This window comes from Zeugodacus cucurbitae, chromosome 3, assembly GCF_028554725.1.
Source record: "Zeugodacus cucurbitae isolate PBARC_wt_2022May chromosome 3, idZeuCucr1.2, whole genome shotgun sequence".
Classification (NCBI taxonomy): Eukaryota; Metazoa; Arthropoda; class Insecta; order Diptera; family Tephritidae; genus Zeugodacus; species Zeugodacus cucurbitae.
The window spans coordinates 70,002,230-70,021,675 of record NC_071668.1 but is presented as its reverse complement, the minus strand read 5'-3'; the positions used below and the strand labels follow the sequence as shown (position 1 = coordinate 70,021,675).

General features: G+C 35.6%; 1 protein-coding gene across 1 annotated transcript in view; it reads right to left on the bottom strand.

The window, feature by feature from the left end:
- Positions 1 to 2,239: 2,239 nt before the first annotated feature.
- The window catches only part of LOC105217915 (uncharacterized), a 32,685-nt gene continuing 15,478 nt past the window's right edge, over positions 2,240 to 19,446 (bottom strand). The window contains exons 2-10 of the mRNA XM_054226675.1: positions 17,623 to 17,742; positions 17,499 to 17,565; positions 17,105 to 17,423; positions 16,891 to 17,014; positions 16,590 to 16,721; positions 13,715 to 13,903; positions 13,449 to 13,566; positions 3,464 to 3,558; positions 2,240 to 2,527 (exon numbers count right to left, since the gene is read on the bottom strand). Of these exons, the coding sequence (XP_054082650.1) occupies positions 2,445 to 2,527; positions 3,464 to 3,558; positions 13,449 to 13,566; positions 13,715 to 13,903; positions 16,590 to 16,721; positions 16,891 to 17,014; positions 17,105 to 17,423; positions 17,499 to 17,565; positions 17,623 to 17,698 (1,203 nt within the window). The 5' untranslated portion in view covers positions 17,699 to 17,742 and the 3' untranslated portion in view covers positions 2,240 to 2,444. The remainder of the gene's footprint in view (positions 2,528 to 3,463; positions 3,559 to 13,448; positions 13,567 to 13,714; positions 13,904 to 16,589; positions 16,722 to 16,890; positions 17,015 to 17,104; positions 17,424 to 17,498; positions 17,566 to 17,622; positions 17,743 to 19,446) is intronic.

Genomic DNA, 19,446 nt, shown 5'->3' with positions numbered 1-19,446 from the left:
TGATGCAGATGAGAACATACCATCATCATCTTTTTGTATTAGGCACTGGATTAATTAAGTTTGGTAGTAATTTCTTTTTGAAAAATACTCATACGAGGGCTGCTATATATATTTATGGCCTAGGTAACACCAGGTGGAATCTGAAATTTCCATTGGAAAATTTGACATTTTTTAGCATAACATCACTCAGAACGTTTTGTCATTTAATCGTGAATTGTTTTATTTACAGGGAATTAAAAAATTCATCTCGGCCAAAAAATGGAATTAACTCGTGAACATTTTCGAGCGATCATTTTTCACAACTTTCGACGTGGATTAACGCGACAATAGTGCATCGATGAACTAAAATCTTTTTATGGCTACAACGAATTCAATCGTGGCCGACGCTCGCTCAAAGACGAATTCCGTGAAGGTCGTCCAAAAACAGCCGTTGTGCCAGAAAACATCGATGCCGTACGTGAACTGATAATGCAAGACCGTCATGTAACATACCTTCAGATAGAGGCATGCCTATGTATTTCTCCCACCAGCATACATTCGATATTGCATGAACACCTGGCCGTAAAAAAGGTTTGTTCTCGTTGCATCCCGCACAATTTGACAATCGCTCAAAAAAAGTGCTTCGAAAATTGGTTTGAGCGCATGCAAAAGTGTATAAATCTTGATGGAGAATATTTTGAAAAACAATAAAACCATTTTCGTTGATAAACATTCCTATTTTCATTATTAGGCCAGAAATATATATAGCAGCCCTCGTACAACACCTTATCTGTCCGAAGCTTTATGGAAATGAAGCAATGCTACATCTGCCAAATTTATATTTTACATTCGAATTCTGAGGGTCTATCAAGTATGACTGGAGCCTCGAATGGATTATGTTATTTGGTGAAAACCCAGTACAATTGGACGTACATTTTATGAACCGACTTACAAAATAGTTTACAACGTTTTTCTTATCCGTAATATATCGTAAGATTTGTTCTTGCCTGTCAAAGTTACAGCTTTTGACTCAGTCGTATTGAAATCTTGTTTTTCCGAATGGAACTGAGTTATCGATCGGTTTATCCCCTAAAAAATTTTATACTATAATTAAACTAGATAAAATAGACAGATATAGCATTAGGAAAGAGAAAGTTAAACAATATTGTAGAGCCCATCACGGGGTCATCAATTAGGCCTATCTATGCTCCGAATTTCAGAAACTTGGTAAATTGGAATCGGCAGAACACAGAGGCCGTTGATAAGGCATAATTTCTATGACTCACAATATTCGAATTTAAAATGTATTGGACAGTTAGGGAAGAAACAACTCAGATATTTCATCAAATCAACAGAATTTTTAAATAAAGCTAAATTTAGTCTCACTCGGGAACACAATGGTCTTAATAATGGTTTTTGTTTAGTCGCTTGCGACAGGAGCTCTTGCAACCTCCGTTTTCAACCAACCAAATGTTTGCTGCAATGAAATTCGATTTTTGAAATTTGGTCGCGCATTTTCGAAACAAGTAAATTTTCGTAGTCTTTTTCTTTACCGGTGGTGTGGTGTCTACCCACTTACACGTTTATAGCCGAGTTACCAACAGCACGCCATTCATATTTTTCGCCAACAGAGTGGAGGGCTACCTCTTTCTTTGCTTCCACTGCATCGAACATTTTCAAAGTTGGAGTGCTTTCATCGGACACCATAACTTAACCAGCGTAGCCGCTGTCTTTTTGTTTGCTGAACTACATGTATATCAATGTCGTCGTATAATTCAAACAGCTGATCGTTCCTCGTCTACGGTATACGCTGTTGCCAATTTTCAAAGGACCTTACATCTTCTGAAAAACTTGTCCCTCGAAAAACTCCGATTAGACGGCGGATATTGACATCGTGCGTGCTTTTGCACCATAAAGTAGGACGGGAATGACGAGCGACTTGTAGAGTTTGATTTTAGTTCGTCGAAACCCTCTCTCGTAGCAGTGATACAAATCTCATAATGGATTAATTCGAAGAATCTGACAACTTATAGAAATCTCCAAAAATTAATTTATTCTGCGAAATAGTGGTGTTAAAAAATATAGCTTCTCTTTCTATAGACTAAGAGTTAATAGGAACAGGCTTCCATTAGGAAGTAAAAATAATGAATATTTTATTTTAAATATTAAACTCTATTTTATTCGATTTTGTTTTTTACATTACAGTTATACAATTTCATTAATTTGTTAGGCATTTTGCAACTTTAAAGATAAACGAAAATTATGTGTAAATTATATTTGTGTATTTGTAATGCTCGCTTTTTGGATTCCATAATACTTGAACAAAAATATAAATATTTTACCTTAAGGCAAGTTATAATATTGCAATTATTAAACACAATTGACTAAAATTAAGTTGCACATGCTACTAAGCTTCCGTATGCATTGCTGCGTGCTGACTTCGGGTTTATTAGCAGGCCTCCTCCTCATGAGCTTATAACGGAGTATTTGCGTGCAGTGTATTGACGTTGATAGTGTTGAACATTATGAGAAGGCACTAAGATGTTAGCTGGAATGAAATTTGGATATTAGAAAAGATTTAGAAAATGTGAACTATAGTAAAAATAAATCCATTATTTTTGGAATCATTTCAAATAAGGCGGAATACAAAAAGAAACTCGTAAACGCATAAAAACTTCAAGGACCGAATTTCCATCTGGAAATCGCTAATAATATATCGATTGGTGAAGAATTTGTGATTCGTGATGAAAAGTGAATCACTTACGACATCGTTAAGAGAAAACGATTGCAGTGGAATAGCGGTAAGCCGGAGCTAAATATGGACGGAATAAAAAAATTATTAATTCCTCGAATAGGGACTCTAGTCCCCCCCCAAATAGTTTCAGCGATAGTCTTTGGCTCATTTACCGATTTCTCGCATGCCTCTGAAACGAGGGCCCTTTAAGGTAGTCTTTTTTTTTGGAAATAAATATATTAAAAAAGTGGGCTTTTGGACACTTGGAAATTTTAAAATTCCCGTTATTTTTTGAACACACCACGTAGGAGAGGAATAATTGGCAACAGACTACAAATATCGATTGTGACTTGCCAGAAGCACCGGGAGCTTGTTTGAGAGGTTCTAATGTATATACCTTAGTCTGGACCTGACACCAAGGAAATGATTTTGCTGGTGGAAAATTCGCCTCATTAAAAATGTAAAATCGCCTTGTAAAAATCGACTGCCAATAGGGACCAAGTTTCTATGATAGTGGCTTTATTAAATTACCTTAAACTTATTGATCAAAAGGGACCTAAATCGAATAATGGATTTCTTTTAACTAGACCTAAAATATATTTTATTATTGTTAAATATGAAACTTAATAAAAAAAGTAATTTTAACTGAAATTGATATCTTGTTCCTCGCTTCTTCAAATCAACTCGCTCGCTTAATTATAAACAAATATTTAAACTATATTATTTAAGTAAACTTTCTACAGCACTCACCTGAGCGTATTGTGCACGAACGTCCGTCACCGTCATAGCCCAGTGGACAAGCATCGCATTGCGGACCATTTAGCGTGTCACGACACTGTACGCCACTGCAAAAGAAAGAACAAAAATACAAATACAATAACAAACACACATACAAATGTAAGCAATTATTTATAGACAAAACCACAACAATTCATTCCGCAGTTATGTAATTCATGGACCTTGAAAATCTATTTATCAAAATGTCCTAAGCGTTAAGTGGCGTACTCAAGCAAAGCAAATAGCAAAGGGCGCGCACTTCAACTGCTATTGCCCTGTGTGTGTTTGGAGTATGCCGAAAAAGGTATACACCGGACTGATGACGATGATTTGTTTGCCCAACAGACAAATTACAATTACAAGAAAAGGTTATTAAAATGTTTACGCAACCAAAGAATTTTTGTATGGATAATCACCCTGCGGTGATACTAAATCAACGGGTTGTCTGCCAAGTATAAATATTGTTAGGCTTGGTAACAACAACAAGTCATCACTGATATTTACAATTGTACACATTGTTGTAAGTGACAGTGATAAAGAAACGCGATATCCAAAATGCAATGAAAAGTGCGGAGCGCATGCGTATGTGAGTGTGAGTGTGAGAGCGGCAGAGTGTAATGTTAGGCGCGAGAGATTAAAAGAGCTACCAAATGATCGGTTATCACAGCGGCAATCAACTGTAGTGATCAGCACTATACACTTAAACATTTACTTGTGCGTGTATTCGTATTAAATCAAATAAAGGGTGTCTCATTACAGTACTAGATAGGTTTTAGTATCAGAAAAAGTATTTCTGGAGGTGATTATATACATGCATGTATGAAGGACGAGCCTTTACCTGAGTTGGGATTCTTTTTTATATCAGCTCGGCAAATATATATTTGTGGTAAAAAATAACGCTCGACTCATAATTCAATTCATCAAATTTGGACCGGCTAAGTTTTCTACAAAATCAGACGGAATTTTTGTTTGCGAATAACCCTGACATTTACCCATTAGAGTTAGTATCTACCTACTGCTTTCTAAGAAGGAATTGGAACCCGTTCCCACGACAGTCGGTTTAACGTAACCGGAACGGACCCGGAATTTTATCCAGCCAAGGCCTGTCAAAATAACGCTCGGTTCATAATTCAATTCAACAAATTTGGACAGGCTAAGTTTTCTACAAAATCTGGCGGATTTTTTTTTGCGTATTACCCTGAGTTATCTACCTACTGCTTTCTAAGAAGGAATTGGAAGCCGTTTCCACGACAGTCGGATTACGTAACCGGAACGGACTAGGAATTTTATACAGCCAAGGTCTGTCAAATCGGCTGCTATAACAGCAACAAAAAGTTGAAGGACTTGGAAGGGTGTGATATATGGAAAAGGCGCTCTACTTCACTGTTGATTCGCAACTGTATTATGAGGATGGAGTTAAAATGAATTGATAAGGAAGGCTATTCAATTTGCTGTCCAGGTAAACTTTAAATATTTATATACATATGTGATGTCTTCAATAAATAATTAAAAAAAATTAAATTTCAGGGGTCCAAATGTCAAAAAGACATTAATGAAGATATAAATACTTCTTTTTTCAAAAATCGAAAATTACTGTTTGAACACATCTCGACAAACACAAGGTCATCTTATCTTGGAAATTTTATAAAGTCTACTTTTCAACCGATACCCCCAAAGCAGCTCAGAAAAATTAGCATACACATGAAGACGAGAAAATTTCGGTTCCTTAGGTGGCAGCTATGGGAAATTCTAAAGGTAAATAAATATAGATATAAACTATCTCAGTTGTGAGTCTATAAAGTTCAAGTTCAATTTTCAATTTGAATCTAACTAAAATCAACCGTTCCGAGTGTGAGCCATCAGCAGCTAATATTAGCCTTAGAGCAATCAACATCTTGCAACACCCTTTATATGCAAATGCTTACATTTGTACAACAAAGTATAGTGTTGAACCATTTGATTATTATAAGTGTGGTAAAATCAGCGGTATAAGAACAAAGTTATGCGCATAGGCAACGCGCGCATGCGCAACCACCTTTCAAGCTGATCGTTTGTATGTAGATATGTCTGTATGTATGAATGCATGTATGTATTGAGATCAACAGCAGACGAAGGTGAGAGTCTCTAACTTTAAGTGCTGGCTGTTATACCTTTTTTGGTTAAATGTTCGCGCTCTCAAATGTAAGTCATTGGTAATCACACACAAATGTACAAGGTGTGTTCAAAAAATAGCGGAAATTTTCGTTATTTTAAAGAAAAACAAGTAAGGAAAGGCTAAGTTCGGGTGCAACCGAACATTTTATACTCTCACAATTTATTGCTATATTTTTATTAAGGTTACACACAATTTGACCCATAAATTCGGTATAAAGTCCAATAGAAAAACGAAAATCATCATATATGGTATATAGGCTTAGGTAATTCCTGAGCCGATTAAACTAATTTTCATCACCAACATACATTATATCTGAGATGGTGTGCTCATTTAATTTGGCTAAGAAATTTCATATATTAGCCGATTTATAAGCTATTAAGGGGTTATATACAGTTAGACGGCCGAAAAAAAGTGAATTTTCCAGAATTTTTTCTGAGAAAACTTTTTAATTTATTGATCCAAAAATTTATACACACATTATGGTATCTTTTAACTGTATTTTAAGACTTAGTACTAGTAAAAATATTTATTTGAAAAAGAGCTACAGCTGATCTCCAGGAGCTCCTCTCAAAAAAGACGTTTTGCGGTGACCACTATATCTCGGAACTGGATCCTCCGAAATTCAAAAACCAAACAGATTTCGTTAAAATAATGTTAAATATAGTAATTAATCGAAGGAATAAGCAAAATAAATCTTTTTTAACAAAATGCGGTTTCTCAAAAAAAAAATCGATTTTTCACCGAAATTTCGGCCTCAAATTGTTTATAAAAAAAAAATATTTATCGGAGAGAAAAAATCTTCGATTAATTACTAAAACATATTTTTAAGAAGGTCGTGTTAAAATTTGAGACTAATCGCTCTAGCCGTTTTCGAGTAATGTTGGTCACCGACTTTGAAAACACCATTTTGAGAAAAACGCGTTTAAAGTTTGGACCTTGTACTTCCAAGCACTCTGAAACGCATATTTTTCATTTGCTTGTAACTTTGAAAATATTCACCGGAACGATATGAAATTTTCTGTGTGTATTCTTAAATATATGTACATTAAGAAAATGAAATAAAAAAATCGATTTTTTGAAAATTCTAACTGTATATAACCCCTTAATACTTGAATAATCTACTCGTACTTGAATCTAATCTACGTAATAATTTAAAAAAAAGCAAAAACCAAAAAAAAAAACAAACAAAAAAAATTAAAAATTTGAAAAATACAAAAAAATTTAAAAAAAAATATTAAAAAAAATATTAAAAAATAAAAAAAACAAAAAGGGATTAAATGTCTGCTATGTCCACATCGTTAATCCTGGGTTACGCAAAATTCTGATAATAATAGTGCATAAATCAATGATTTTTCATCATGTTCTGAGTTGTTTTTTTATTTGTAGCTCATACAAATATTGCTGTCCCAAAATTCCCTTTGGGGGGTAAAAAGGTGATGAAATAAGGAACATTTTAAGATATTTTCGAAAATAATCGAAGGGGCATAAAGGGTTAAAAATTCCAAAAAAAAAATTGTTTCCAATTTTTTTCTATGCAATATTAATTTTAAAAATTTTTACGATATACAGTTTCAAAGTTTGAGAAATTCTGTACAAAAAAGTCACATGGTGTTTTAAAATCTGTTCATTAGTTTTAAAGTTATGGCAGTTCGAACATTTTTTTTTACAAAAAACTTTGGCCCCTTATAATATGGCAACCCCGTGTTACGCAGACCTAAAACCATATGTTTTATTTTAGGTTTTACATGTACTATAAGATATATAATTGCCAAAGAAAATAAAGAACTTTTTTTTCAAGTGGAATGCCCCATATATGTGACTTTATATGTATGAAAGTCAACATATATTAATTTCTGGATCTGCTTGACTTTTCGTGTGTGTTGATTTGTTTTGAAACGAGTTCGCCTACGCAATCGCTTTGTTCCCATTCGCATTCGCATTCCCGAACGCATTGCTAACTGACATTAACCCATTAGCAACTCGCATGAAACACACAAAAACAAATAAATATGGTATGAGGGATATAGTATTAATGTGTGTTATTTACTGAGTACTTTTCTACAGTGTAAAAAGGTGGTGAAAAACAATAAAAAAATACATATTTTAAAAACAATAATAAAGTAATGTAATACGAGTATGCAACTTGAACCCTTCACTGCACAAAACGGGCACAAATTTGACATTGACATATCTTTTCGCTGGCATTACTAGTAGACTGCCATGTAGTAATAAGCGAAGGGTCTCTACCGCATTTCATGGGGTGTGTCCCGTCAAGTAGTATAATAACTTGATCTATGCATGACTTTATTTGCTTTGCAAAACGGCCAGTAATTAGTGTGTATTTATATTTGCTTTACTGTTAAACACCAATACATACATACATACAAACAATAATAATAATATTATGAAAGCTAGCCGGCAGCTATATGAGCTAAACCCTCTGCAACTAGTACGTTTACAGAGGATGATAGATGTTGGGATCGTTGTCGGTTATGAAGCTGTAGGCTCTTAAGACTCAATCAAGCGCAAGTTAAGTATAAATATACTACATACATATATACATGTATATCTATGTGACGGGCATGCTGGTACATTAATTTTTGCTCAAGCCCTGTCATATTTACACATGATTCACCATCTTTGGCAATTCGCCCACATAATTTGTATGTCATTTAAATATGTACTCGTATATACATACTTAACACTTTTGCTAATTGCGGCGGTTATTACAGAAAGTCTACCTTTCAAGCTTAAGCACATTAATATGTATAAATATACTCGTACGATATATGGAAGCGCTGTCAAGGAATGTCTGTTCCGACACGCATGTTGTTATGATCACTTTGTGGCTCAGGTATGAGTGACAGCACTGACAGCTCTAAGTAGTTGTTGCTAAACTGATTATACATTCATTCATATGGAAACTCTTAGCTACTCTTTAAATTACACTACAACTATTTTTAGCAAATCTATTTGATGGAGAGTCATATGTCAAAATATTGATCAGCTGGTGATTTCATTATCATTATTCAAGACACCTACAGCGCCTACGTAAAGTATTTATTCATGAACGAATAGAACGGATGACAACGACAAGTACTCTCGAAGATTTAGAAAGTGTCTACCAAGGTGAATGCTATAAAAAATATTTCCCTATAATTTTAGGTTCTGGCCTCATCCGACTTATTAGGTGCAATATCTGATGCCCATGAAATTAGACAGTAAAAAAGTAACGATAGAAAATATGGTAAGCAGACAAGCGGATGACAACTTTAAAGAGTTATGAATAATATCAAGGACCAGTTTATAGAACTTTCAATGTAACTGTGTACGAAATACAATTCGGAAATACGATCGGATTTGATCCTTGCTGTTATCTAGATCTACAAGTCCGGAAGAGATCGAAATTTTCAAATCCAAATACGATCGGATTTGATACTTGCGGTTATCTAGACCTACAAGTCTGGAACTGGATTTATGAAAGGTTGTTTATAGCGAAAGTAAGCTCAAAAGTTTGTCATTGTCTATCCAGAGATGAAGAGAGGCAGGTTCAGGGGGAGTTTATTGTCTACACATCAACTTCAGGCTTCAGACTTCCAGACTATTATAGCATTTTCAAGTGGAAGTGGTTACCAGAAAGGTTGCTCCGGATTTATTGCTGCCGAGCGCGGCTTTTTTTCAGAGTAGTGGCGATCCGCTCTGACAATAGATCAGCGATACTAGTCTTGAGTTTGCTGAATATGCGCTCGAGGCTGATGACTGAATGCCTGTCCTCACTATCCGTGACATCGGCTCACTTTGCAATCAGACTAGTCTGAGTGCATGGACGCAGCGGAATGGCGGAAAATTGTAAGGCTGGTGAGCTAGCTAAAGAAGGTACGTCAGTCTCACCTACAGTGCAACGGGAACAAGTAGGAGCACCATTATCCTTTTGTAGTTTACTTCTTGATGGATGAGCCTCAGCGCTGGATAGTCACTAGTACTTGTTCAGTCGCATGATCCTTCAGATTCAAGGTAAATTGCAAGAGCTGTAAGGAACTCTTCGCTCTTAGTAAATTCAATGTTTCCTTATTCTCTGGGTTTGCGAGATTTAGACACTTTTTTCACTTTTTTGTACATTCTCGCGAATTAGTGGACCTCTGCATATTTGTGGTAGGTTTCATGCGCTTTGTAAATTCTTAAATCTAAGTGGGTGGTAAACTTCTTGGGCATCACAAAGAACTGTCATAAATAGTCTAAGATTGTTACCTCGGGTGGTGAACAGTCATGGAACCTAACCTAACCTTTCGAAAGGTGAGCAGTTGGACCTTTTCATAAGCCGAAAGCTAATTTTTTCTTATTTTTGACGAATTAGTTCGGTGTTAAATATAACAAATGCCTTGTTCTGAGGAAGGAAATCAAAATCTCATGTTACAATTCAGAACTGACCTATTCCAACAGCCAAACTTTCATTTTTGAAATATGCAGCAAAGCATACATATATTTGACCCTAAAAGTGGGTTCTTCTTTCATACTCACGCCTTATCACAATAACATGGTAACTGTTAAGTATTTATTTTTATTAAAAATCGATCGATAATTTCCGGTTACCCAGTTATGCGCCACTCCTTAAACCACATAACTACAGGCTTATCTACAAACCTAAAATTAGTGCAAGAAAAGGTCGCTTCAATGTAGCAATGGCACCAACGACGACTCAACAGGTGATCGTTATTGTATGCCGTTTTATGTGTTTTTTATTGCCAATTGCCCAGATAAATGGCAAGCAAATAGAAAATAAAAGAGAAAAGCGAGGACGCACACACAAGTGGTATGGTTTTTTAAACATACATACATACATACATACATATTTATGGGAATTGCGGCAAGAATACCCTTTTATGTGTACAAAAGCCAGCTACTTAGTGTTGATAAGGCGCCTTTAATGTGCCACAACACCTGAGAAGCACAAAAACCGGCGACCGTAGACTGAAAGAATGCAACATGTTGCACAATGGTACATATTTTCGTTTGTTGTACCAACAACAACAACAAGAAAGGGTTTTACATGCGTTTAAAATGATTTCCTATAAGTATTAAATGAAATTCGCTGTCATCCAAATAATTTATTTGACTTTTGTTTTTGTCTGCCGCACCATTGTTGGCATAAGTTGCCGCTGCGTTTGCGCCACACGCGTTCTTACGCCGTGTGAGCGCCCTTCCGAGCCGCGGAGTCACATTTCATTGATAATAAAAGTTGACATTAACGACAATGTTGCCACAACAGTTCAATATGCAGATAGCATATGCACTCTCAGGTGTGTGTGTGTGTGTGTGTGGGTAATAATTTGTATATTATGCAAATTAGCGAAGGCATACCCTTCGAGCGGCCAAGTTGCACCGGCTGCTGCAGAGCACATGACTGCAATAAAGTTCAAACAGGGCGCAGCCACCAAAATCGTTGTCATCTAAAGTTGCCCATTCAATTTCATTTCACTTAGATGACACTTATATACATATAGATAACTAGGTATATTTGGTGTTGTTGTTGTTGTTGTGTAGTATAGCATATCAGTTACCTCACCCGCGTTATTATTTTTTGGTCGCAAGAATCTTTCTTCTTTGCAATTGTAATTTACACAAAATTTATGTGACTTTAGTGTCAACCATAACAATAACAATAACAACAAAGGCGAAGTGAAGAGCACTAAAGTGGTACTAACTGGCAGTAAACACAAGTAAAAAACTTGAAAAAAAATCTAAAAAAATTCAAAAAAATTAAAGAAAAATACAAAAAAAAAGCAGAAAAAAATAAAAAAAACTAAAAAAAATACAAAAACAAAAAATAAAAAAAAAATCACCGCCAATTCAACACTGTGGCCGCACCATGACCGCACTTTGTAACAGGTTGCCCTGCTGCTTGTAGGCGCTATGCGCATGTACTACACATGATACTGATTTTATGTGTTTTTTATATGCCTCCATACATGTGTTCGTGTACTCCCTGTTGTAGTGCATGCGCCTATAATTTTCGGTTTTGGATTTCAATACGTTTTGTTTTCTTTCAAATTTGACACAATAGCATGCATTTAATGTCACCTTCATTGTTGTTGGTCTCTTTAGTCTATTTAGTGTAGTTTCTTTGAAGGTATAGTGGATTGGCGTGTGCGTTTGTGACGCAGACCTCACACTCACTTCTAAGTTATTGCAAATAAATGCAAGATATTTAATAAAAAAAATGCCCACGATGTGAAGGTTTTTATTGTACGTGTCGACTGTGCTGGCGGTGGGTTGCACTCATAATTCAAATTATTTTATTTATATGGAGAGGGTTATTTAGTAGAGCAGAATATTTTTTAGAAATCTGTAAATATTTATTTTCTATTATGGGACGATAAATTTTTGTGTGTGGGTTATTGTTCAAATTTATGAATGAAAAATGTGTTTTCGAAATTTTCTTCGTAGAACTATTTTTTTTTGTTCCTATATATACGTTGATTGTTCAAAAAATAACGGGAATTTTAAAATTTCCAATTGCTCCTCGTAATTTTACATATAGTCCTTTAGTTAATATAGTCAAATCAGTTCGACAACCAGACCATTTTATATTGATCGATGAGATCCTCACATTATTTTTCCCTTTCGAGATAAGGTCAAAAACCCCAGTTTCATCAAATCTAAAGATTTTTTTTAACAATTTAAGCAGGATTTTCCTGTCACATTATGCGTTTTATTGTTCCTTATTGTTCCCTGACTAGATTGACTCATTGATTATTTTTGCATTTCCAAACACAACACTACAGACATATATCGCTTCAGATCTCAAATAGAACTATTTTCTACCCGAAATTTACATAATAAAGTTTTCAGACCTTTCAGTTGTAGGACAAGAAATACCTAAGATGGATCCTGAACCGTCTCCGGTTCTGAGAAAAAAAAAACTCGATAGCCGCTCAGTAGATTTTAATGAAATTCATACAGCTTTTAGAATACATAATAAACTCAGGCCTGATCCGAAGCTTTTAGTTTCTTGAAAGAACTACATTTAAGTCATGAGGAGTTTTATGGAGTTTTCAGGAAATTGTGCTTGCTTCCAAATTTAGAATTAATGAAAGGACTGATTTTCAAGCATAGCAATGAAATCTCTAAAACGATGATCTCTACTAAAAAATATATATTTTTAGGGTTTGACTCGACACAGCCTAAAGTACTTAGCTGAAGAACATTTTTCCTGTTTTTCTTTCCACTTCCATCATTTGCTTAAGAGACTACTGATCCTTTTTTCCTTTAAAAGGGAAATATATACCGTCCAACAACTTTTTGAACCATTTTAATTTAACCAAGCAATTCTGTGGTATCTCATTTGAATCCAGAATCATTTCCCCACCAATGTGATTCGTGTTGGCTTTTAAACTACTGAACACATATCGTTTCATATCAAAGAGTTTCATAATATCTAAAGTCAATAACGAATTAGTTTTAAAGGTTTGTTTTAAAAGGTCAATAGGTCATTGTCATGAGACAAATAATGATTGGACAACTTGAGAAATATATAATTTCTAAAGTGAGACCTAGAAATGGCTTTGAAACATGAAACTGTTCATAATACGTATGAATAAAGACTTCTACTGTCAAGGCAAATGGCGATCTAAGGGGTTTGAAATATACAATGAATGGTTAGTTAAAATGAGATATAATATAATGTAAGGAGCGCCAACTATCGCGTCTAAGAGATAGTAACAAAGATTTTTAAACAATATTTCAAACCCTAAGACTTCTTAAACGAATTTCTCAATTTATACAAATGTAAATCGCTTTACTTACATGAAACAAGGACGATCAGCGCAAGTGACGGCCGGCTTACAAATTTTGCCATCGCCCACGAGACCCATCGGACAGCGGCCACACCTCAGACCACTAGACGTTTCGCGGCACTCAACACCTGCAAGTGGTGACAAAATCGTAAATTTTACGTCATACTACAGGCATTTCAAATGTATGTAAATGTGTATTATATGCATGGAGATGTCCATATATATACATATGTATGTAAGTATGCATGTATTTGTTCTCAAATACTATAGGCTCACCTGGATAGCAGGGATTAGCATTGCGACATGTCGGTTCCAAGCGTAGACTGCTGCTGCTCGGCTCCTTGCAGCCGGCGCAATTCTCGAGTAAGCGGCGTAGGTAGGTGATCTCTTGACGTTGGTTGGCGATATCTTCGCGCAAAAGTTTCACCAATTCCATGAGGTCGCTCAATGATTTTGCGAGGGCGTCTGGATAAGAAATAAATATAAATAAAATGAGAAAAAAAGAGATAAATAAAAATTCAAATCAGAAAATTAAGAAAAAAAAATGTGTTTTTTGTATATACTTATAAATGAACAACATTAAAGGTGAGTAGAAAAGATTGAAAAAACATTTATGAATAAACAACAATGAGAAGATGCGTTTATGCCGTAAATGTGCAAAAATAATACAATAGAAGCAAAAAACTGTATAAATAAATAAAAAACAACAAAAAGGTGAGGAACAAAAATAAACAATAAATCATGAAGCTGTGCTACATACAACAAAATGTACATATAAAGCTTGCCGCAGCGCGGAATTATGACGCAGTTGCGCACACGCCCAGCCAAGCAAAAACAACACAATACAACCTCAGCTATATATACTTCCACAGGTATGGATATACTATTTTGCGTATAATTTCAGCAAAGCGTGGGAAGTCACCGCTCATGCGTCCATATACACATATACCTGACTCTTGAATATCTAGTGCTGGTGGTGGCTTAAGTGGCCTCTGGAGCTTAATTTTGCTGCGCCACAAACACACTCCAGAGCTCATATTGCCAACAGTGTAGTGCAAGAGCTCGCAACAATTCAATCCGCATTTCTTCTTTTTCTACAACACTTCTCAAATTGCAAATACGCTCTAAATTCAGCTTAATGTAATCCACACCAAAGCTTAGCTTAGAGGCGCGCTTTAACAATAGCCAAATGGTTGTACGTTGTAGTTTTATGGTATTATGGTTGTTGAACGTGCGCATACTAGCACCAGCTGCGTGTTGCATGCGGCTGTTAGAGTGCGATACCCTGATTGTGACAATGACAGTGACAGTGACACTGAGCGGTTGACAATAGTTTTGTTGTGGAGCTTGAATTGCGAAGCGAAACAATTTTGTATATTTGTATGTACGTTATATTTGTACGTTAGCCGTATCTATCTAACTATATTCGCAGCCATAAAAACTGCTCCACTTACGCCCACTCGGCGACTGCCGAGTTGATCGAATATTTCAAATATGAAATTGCAAATTAACCCTTACTTTACTAGACTTAGTAGGTCATTAAGTCGCAGTTAATCTATAAAATGCTCTAAGGATGTATGAAATATCTTGTGTTATTGTGGGAAAACAATCCCAATGCACTTGATGAATCCAAAAATATTTAATTCCATAAGGTCCAACGGTATTTTCTTGTACAATACTCTAAACGTATGTGTTCTAACTCGGGTTTCATAGTCTTATAAATCAATAATATTAATAACTTCATGAGGTTAGCTAAGGTCAAGTTGTAGATCTCCACATCTATAGAGAATCTCACTTAAACATCATAGTACTTAGGACAGTACTTTGTGACACCCAAATACTCCTGGCGTATTGCCAAAGGCCCCTATGATTCGACAAGACGTTAGGACTCTTCATTAGTATAATAAAAACCAAAATTGCAGTCATTTGAAATATTTAATATAACGTTTAATCGAACTAAGTATGAAAGAAACATATAGATGTAAGGAGAAACACCCAGCGCAATAGGGTGGTTCTCAACTTTCGAAGGTAACTAATAAGAATTTCAAAGAAAATATTTGACACAATAAATTGGAGGTGAAAACACTTCATAACTAAGAAACTCTTCGACCTCCCTAACGGAAATGGTTAGCACTGACGATGAATACTTTCGGTCTAACGATCTCTCCATAATTGAAGGGGTTAGCAATGACGATGAATACTATCAGTCTAACGTTCTCTCCATAATTGATAATACTAGAGGCTTTGATAAAGTATCTGACATTAGATCTTATAAAGGAGTATTGCTTGATTGCAAATAACTCAGTCAAACTCCTGGATGAGTTAACTTTGAGCTCTATTTTGGCAAGAGTTTCTACTTAATTGATGCCGGCCGTAAAAGTTTAATATGAGGACTAGAATCGGCGGAATGCAGGGCGCAGACGATGATGAGATGCTCGAATATTATCTTTGCGAATGCCCAGTCTTCAGTCGGTTAATTATAATTATAATCTAAGAGCAATTGGGCAGATGTGATGGCAAATATTTAGAAGTCTCGTCAAATCTACTGAGGGTACCTCTGGGGAGCGCAATAGGGCTAATGATGCAAAGAGAGCTTTGCATCCCTTTTCAACCAACTTAAAGTTAAATAAAATTTTCTAGTCCACACAATACTGCATCCCTTGAGAAGAAAGGCGGTTAAAGTTGGTGATGGAGTTTTGGTCCATAATTTCTGATATCACATATGTAGGCTTTCGAAAGTCTATACAAAAGATGAAATTATACTTTCAGAGCGAGATCGAAAACTCGACGTATGTAGATATCTAGATATAAGGATACAAAAGTGCGTATGGTGTAAATACTGGCGAAACCTACCGATCGACATCTGTCATATATGTATGATTTATTTTATTACAACAACAATTTAAACTAATTTTATAATATGTAATACTCTCACAGCGAATATCAGGCAGATGGATTTAAGAGGACAGTATTTGACAGGTATTCAAATCAATGAAATTCCTACAGGGCATTTCACTAGTTATAAAAAAATATTATTGCACACAAATGAGGATAGATTTGGGATTGGTCACACAAAGAGTATAGTATTGGAATGTTGCCCACAATTTTAGTTCATTTATGTACATATGTATATGACTGAGTTTATACATACCTTCACAATCGCCATGCATGATGGGAATGTCACCGCGCTGCTCAACCTCAATTGGTGTGCGTTCCTCCTCGTGATGTTTATCATTGGAATCGTTGTTGTACCAATTGCGTACATCGCGTTTCTTATTCTTCTCTGTGGCACATAGAAATCATAAAGGAAAGTGATCGATGAACTAATGCAAATCAGTGCAATACAAATTGGCTACAATAGTGAGTGGCATACGCATGCGCGTAGCAAGCAGTTGAAGTAATAAATAAAAGACATATGTAAATCAATGACAATTGCAATGTGTTACACCTACCCGCCACCTGAGTACGCATCATGTGCACTTTATTGCGCTTGTGCACGCCCTTTTGGCAATTGGTGCGCTGCAGCGCCGGCTCCAGTTGTCCATCAAAGTACAATGGGTATTTGCGTTCCCTGAACTGGCAAATAAAAAAATTAAAAACAAATTTATGTTTAATATATATCTCATGTCCACGCACCACCACACTCTTTTCAAATTGAATACTCACCAGTTTAATAACCGGATCTGTGTCCATCTGCGCATAGAGCTCCGTCAAGCTGACATCTAATTCATGCGTTGAACTCTCCTTGCAATCCACCAACATTGCTATGCGATTCTTATGGAAATGCAATGCCAGTGAACGTATTGTGCTGGTCTCATTCGTATTCGGCAATTCGAAATGTTTCGATACAGTGGCACCATTGGCCGTTACATCCAAAGTGACACGTTGATTCATGCGATCGAGGAAAAAGGATAATTTATGTTTCAACGTAGGGAAATCGATCATAAAGAGCGCTTCAATGGATATGTGTAGCTTGCGACGCGGGCTGAAGCCGGTAAGAAAAATATATTATATTGATTTGGTGCACATACAATGACTCTAATCTTGAGTGAATACCTACCGTATGTGTCGCATTGATATCACGCAATCACCCTTCTTTATATGCTGCTCCAGCTCAGTGGAGGCCACTGTAAATAGATATTCTTGTAATTAAGTATTTTTTAGGTTATGTATGCTTCACAAACCTGGATCAAGTGAAAGCGAATTCACGCTGCTCACAGCCAAAAAGGCTGCTATCGTCAGGAGATACAGCCAATTCATGGTTTGATGATGGAATTTTTTATATTAAAGAATCAGCTTTTCACCTGCGTTAGTAGGAAAAGATAAAGATTAGATTAAAATAGATTTTATTAAAATTAAATGAATTCTTAAGAAATAATTATTAGTCAGCAAACTCGGCGTTGATCTCCTGACATTACGTACATAATTTCGAGAATACCGATCAAAAGTTTATTGCCGAGGAAATAAGAGAGGGCGAGTACGAAAGAGACCGCAGAAAGAAGGAGAACTGGATTATGATTTTAATTATTATCCATTTAATGCTATAGATAGTATACTCGAGTTGTTTGTAATGGAATCAAACTTAGGCACCTGCTATGGCTGGATCTTTCTAATGAAAGCACGAACGGTGATTATAAAATGTAGAGATCTCATCCTTTACGTTCAAATATTATATAAATAAACTTTATTAAAATCCAGTTATATATTACCATATTTGAGAAACCCGGTTTACTTATTCGAAAGAACACAATTCTTGAGTTGAAAGAGCTTAATACAAGATCTATGAATCTAATGAAAGCTCGAACCATGATTGGCACATATTGAGACCTCGTCATTAATGTGGAAATATTATAGAAATTAACTATTAACGAGTTAGATATAGGGTTATATATATCACAAGTAAGGAAAGGCTAAGTTCGGGTGCAACCGAACATTTTATACTCTCGCAATTTATTTAGAGATTTACGTATATTTTCGGTGAAAAATTACCCTTAGGCACTGAGTTCTTCATGTTTGATATCAGAGGCCTTGAAAAGTCATGGTTCGGTTTTGACAATTTTTCCACAAGTGATGTCACAGCTCAAATACAGTATTTGTGCTTTTTTTTATTTTTTTATTTTTCGCTATCTTTATCGGTTCCTTATGTATACATTATAAAGTGAAAGAATCAAAAGGATTCAAAATTGAGTTCCATGGGAAGTAGGCGTAGTTGTGAACCGATTTCGCCCATATTCCACCAGTGTCATCAGGGTGTCAAGAAAGTGTTATATACCGAATTTCATTGAAATCGGTAGGGTAGTTCTTGAGATATGGTTTTTGGCCCATAAGTGGGCGAAGCTACGCCCATTTTCCATTTTGTAAAAAAATCTCAGTGTAGCTCCCTTCTGTCATTTCTTACGTACAATTTGGTGGTTCTGACGTTTCTCGTTAGTGAATTAACGCACTTTTAGTCGTTTTCAACATAACCTTTGTATGAGAGGTGGGCGTGGTTATTATCCGATTTCTTTCATTTGGACTGTATAACGTAATGGCTAAAAGAAATGGTTTGCGAATTATATAAAAAAAAAACCTATTTGGGAGCGGGGTCACGCCCACTTTTCAAAATAAAATTACATCCAAATGTGCCCCTCCCTAATGCGATCCTATGTTCCAAATTTTATTTTCATAACTTTATTTATGGCTTAGTTATGACACTGTATAGGTTTTCGGTTTTCGCCATTTTATGGGCATGAATACACCTCAGGGTGCCAAGTAATATGTGTTTCAAGTTTCATTAAGATATCTCAACTTTTACTCAAGTTACAGCTTGCACGGACGGACGGACGGACAGACAGACATCCGAATTTGAACTTTACTCGTCACCCTGATAATTTTGATATATAGAACCCTATATCTAACTCGTTTAGTTTTAGGACTTACAAACAACCGTTGTATGGACAAAACTATAATACTCTCTTAGCAACTTTTGTTGCGAGAGTGTAAAAATACAATTTTGGAAGAGAGTATGA